Here is a 4866-nt window from a genome sequence, read left to right on the forward strand (position 1 = left end):
ATGGCCAATGGGGAAGGAGATGTAACGCACTTCTATAACCAATAAAATGGTTATTTAATATTTTATTCAGAGAAAAGGGACAACCGAAAGAGGCGCATTATTAGGAGCTGATAATTTACGATATAAAGACGGAAGTTTTGAAATAGAGTTTTTACATTTTCACTTATTAACTTTTTATATATTATAAATAGATAAATAGATAGATTGCTACTTGCTAGGTCAACACCCATGTGGGCATGGGCTGGTTCATCTCTGGCTCTTCAGGAAACAAAAAGCTATTCAATATTCCATGAGTATTATTCACTTTAGAATAAGAGCCAATCGAAATGTTTATAAGTGAGAAATAATAGGCTCATTATGGGGTCAGTTTTTTACTTTTAGACATTTTGATTGAGTGTTACATATTCAAATGAATGAGTAATACTCATATAATATTTACTCCTTCAGTATTGTTGCAAGGTGCGGGTCATATATATTTATATGTCTTCTAACATGGTCATTGAATAAGAAAATCTTTGCACAAGTATTTGTCTGACCTGACCCTCTCATTAGGATTCAAACTTGAAATCAACGAGGATACAGCGCAGTAGTGCAATCCTCATTTAATAATCAAGATATTTTAAATTTGATATTAGTAGTGACATTATTTACGTTCATTTATAATTAGCGATTAAGATTTTTATTTTTAAACTAGATTAACATGTCTCTCAATTATTCCTTTTCAATTTTTCACTATCGGATTGACTATTAACTTTCCGCAGTTTCATATTCTTAACAACCTAGTCTATTTTTCTTTTAATAGACTGCAATCTAGTCTATTTTATTTAATCATTTTTTTTGTCGTCTTAATTTCCAATTATACGTTTACTCCTCCCCAGAATATATATCCATACATTATAGAAGATACCCTGTCAAGACCATTTTCCTCAGGACTTCCGCGTTCTCCGCCCGCCCACAACTTTCCATGGCCAACAACCACCCCAACTCGCCACTGACACCATCATCTTCACGTGAACGTAAGCTCGGCCACCAGGAGAACGATCACGTCGACCTCGACGAGCTGATCTCTGCGCTCCCCAGAGAAAAAGGCTTTGGCAGCCTTACCCTCATACTGTACCGGAACTTCTGGTGCCCTTCAAAAGTCTTCCCTGCCGTCCACTCCTTCTGCCGCCACTTCATGGCACGCGACTCTGAGATCATCCTAGCGTGCAAGCCCAAGTCGGGCACGACATGGCTGAAGGCACTTGCCTTCTCGGCCCTCCGCCGGGATGTGTTCCCTCCCTCCACCGCCAGCCATCCGCTGATGTCCTCTAACCCCCACGAGCTCGTCCCTTTCTTCGAGTACACTGTCTACGGGCAGGCCGGCGAGCTGCTTGACTTGGGTAGTTTCTCCACCCCACGTCTCTTGGCCACCCACATCCCACATGATTCGCTGCCGGAATCAGTACGCCAATCTGGCTGTCGGGTAATAATGTCAGAATCAAACTTACATTCAAAATTTAATTATTTTCAGCAATATTGTATTGTCCTGTTGTATTATATTATGTTGTAACGTTTATGTCCATTATATTACATATTAGATTCTTTTGGAACGTCCAGTTAGTGTATAAATTAGTGTACAATTAAATGAGGGAAAAATACTGAGAGAAGCTAACTTTGTTAAATATATATTCTGTACGTATATATAATCCAAAATGTCCAATATACCCGTCTCTGTTTCTTCGACTAACGCATGACCATATTTCATCTTCAATTATTAATAGGTGATCTATATCTGCCGAAACCCACTCGATACCATCGTCTCATTCTGGCACTTTGCTGGACAAGTTTGGCCCAAGGTCTGGTCGAGCGGGCAGAGCCCCAAGGAGGAGTACTTTGATTACTGCTGTCGGGGGATCGAAGGGTTTGGGCCGTTCTGGGACCACATATTGGGATATTGGAAGGCGAGCTTGGAGGGGCCGAACAGAGTGTTATTCCTAAAATACGAGGACCTTAAGGAAGACACTGCAGGGAACCTAAAGAGGATTGCAGAGTTCATGGGTGTTCCATTCTCAGAGGAGGAAGAGGGAGATGGAGTGATTGAAGAGATTGTGAAGCTGTGCAGTTTGAGCAGCTTAAAGGAGCTAGAAGTGAACAAAACCGGCAAGCGGGCTATTTCTTTCATCGACAACAACACGTACTTCCGGAAAGGAGAGATTGGCGACTGGGTTAATCATCTGACTCCTGCGATGGCGGAAAAGTTGGAAAGTATTATGGAAGAGAAGCTGAGCCCTTTTGGGCTAAAATTTAGGGTGAAATAGAGCCACGCTGCCCTTTCTGTAACCCCATTTTTTTTTCCGAAGTACAAATGAAGTTCATGTACCTACTCCTAATAAAAGGTAGACGAGCTTATAATAAGGATGCATGTGAATCCCCCTTAATCCGAACACCTTATTTTCAGGTTGAACGACGAGCACTTTGGGATTTGATAATTTGTTTTATCAAACAGAGGATGGATAACGATCTCGGGCCTGTCGGCACGATACCTTCATCGGTAACATGGCAATACTCGAACTATCGCAGCATACCTTCTTTCTTACTTGACCGAGCATTGGTTGGTGGGCTAGAAGGATCAGGGCACCCGTCCTTGACAAGTATGATTGAAGAGTTTTCCGATTCTCATGCACATTGTCCGTTCTCCCTATGAGCCCCCACCCTGCTGAGACCCTCCAGCCCCGATTCGCACCCTTTCAACACCATCGATCGGATCGTCCTCTCTTTCATTGTGTATTGTTAGATCAACAGTTGCATCGCGTCACACTCAATTTTTTTTTTAATGTCATATGATATAGGATAGGGTTATATGGGCTTCCTCTTACCCTGCTCCCTCCCTTTCATTAATTCTTTCTTTATTCGATTTGAATTTCGATAATTTGAATGGATAACCAGGTTTGGGCACTTCCAAACTCAACTGGTTTCGTACGAAAGTCCCAATCTATAGTTTGCACACAGTCTACTGAAAATTTTGATCGGATTATAAGCAGATGGGCTCGTATCCAACTTTATGGATTTACAACCTAATTAATCAGCAAGCAATTATTAACCAATCATTATCGGGCCCCATTTTTGCTTTCCTATGGCGAGTGGGGTGGTTTTTTCACCCGCGGGGACCACCCTACTCCTTGTTTAAAAAAAAAGTTAACCTACCAAAAAATATTTTTTATTTAATTAAACATTATATATATATATATATATATATTTGGTTGCACCACCTCTTATTCAAAGTTATACGAATCCCGACTAATTTAGGTTAGAGTCTAATCGGTTCGTTAAGGGGTAAAACTGTCACAATCGTGACTTTTATCTATTCATAAGATTCAAATCCTAGATACTATATGTTTTTCATATTTGATATTTTTAATTAATCAAACATTAATGTGCATATTTTCGGTTGCACCACCTGTTATTCGAAATTCAATGAATCCCGACTAATTCATTCGAGTTTGGTCGGTCCACTATGGGTTAAAACCCTCACAATCGTGGATTTTCTCTATATATAATACTCGAATCTGAGATTTTATTTCAGGAAAACAGCCGTCGTTACCCGAACCAACCTGCCTTACTAATATATATATATATATATATATATATTTGTACTTAAATAAACCAACTTCTAGCCAAAAAAAAATCACAAATTTAACTAGGCTCTTTTAGTTGTGATGATGTTCATTCTTGTCCTAATTTTCTTTTTTAGTAAAACGTAAGGTTACGCTAGAGTATTGACTGATGAGACTATAATTCTCGCTTGGCCATTGATTTGACCTGGCTAGGAGATGCTTTTAATGAATTTCTAACACGTGCATTGCAAGTAGAGTTTATCAATTAAAATTACCAGGGCTCTTAAGGCCCACTGCATTATGATTATGAATTTTTAATTAGAAATATTGAAATTCTTTTTTCAATAGGTGAAATATTAGCAAGAGAAATGTTAGCTTGTATACCGTATGACATATTAATTAGTATTTCTTTTAGAAAATCTGAATCATATATTAGCAATCAAGAATTCATAATTTTTCCACATAAATGGTTTTATTATTAGTTTCAATTATACTCTATGTCAATCATTACATAAACTAATATTATAGATAAAAAAAATTACCGAACTAATTTTTTTGACTCGCAGCATTACGCGGGGCTGCTTGCTAGTTCAGGATGAAATTACAGACTCGTGAATTTTTTTTTTCGGTGGACTCGCGTGAAATTGTTTTTCACTTCCAACTTCTAAGTAGTATCAATTACTTTTTATCAATAGTCAATAATATAAACTTTACTATTTAAATTTTTTTGGCAGAAAATTACAGGTACTTTGATTATGTGTCTTGTTATCATTTCTTTTTGGAAAAACAAATGAGAAATTAGTGTTATAAAATGGTAGTGCAAACTTTGTTTAATCTTATTATTACTTTCCTTTACTTAAGACATTTTTGCGCTCAAGCACTACAATTGCTGGTACGAAATCAACGTGATTTATTATCTAATTCCTTGATTACATATATGAGATATCTATTTTTTTCGGTTAGAAGAGAGGCCAATGGGTTTAGTACAATGAAATCGAACATAATAGCTAATAAATGGGCATGGGCAATCTCACTGAATATTGACCTTGAAACCCCTTGATTACCAGGCGAGAGAGTGCTTCACAGTGCTATAGTTTCTTTTGATACATAAAATACCTAACTTTTTCCCTTAACGGGACCCAAGTCATACAAATCTGCATATAATATATAATAAAGAAACTAAAAAGCAACATTAAAGAGGTTATGCCATGTGTCGTCCCAAGATTAGCAATGTAGTACTATGTGTCAACCCCTGAGCCCTCTATTTACT

The 4866-nt window shown here is 37.8% G+C and overlaps 1 protein-coding gene across 1 annotated transcript; it reads left to right on the forward strand.

The window, feature by feature from the left end:
• The first annotated feature begins 964 nt into the window (after positions 1 to 964).
• Positions 965 to 2315, forward strand: LOC116189777 (cytosolic sulfotransferase 15-like). The gene is made up of 2 exons (XM_031519503.1): positions 965 to 1465; positions 1764 to 2315. Exons 1-2 carry the CDS (start codon positions 965 to 967, stop codon positions 2298 to 2300), a joined length of 1038 nt encoding a protein of 345 aa, XP_031375363.1. The 3' UTR covers positions 2301 to 2315.
• The last annotated feature ends 2551 nt before the right edge of the window (positions 2316 to 4866 follow it).

This window comes from Punica granatum, unplaced genomic scaffold (assembly GCF_007655135.1).
Source record: "Punica granatum isolate Tunisia-2019 unplaced genomic scaffold, ASM765513v2 Contig00018, whole genome shotgun sequence".
NCBI classification, from domain to species: domain Eukaryota; kingdom Viridiplantae; phylum Streptophyta; class Magnoliopsida; order Myrtales; family Lythraceae; genus Punica; species Punica granatum.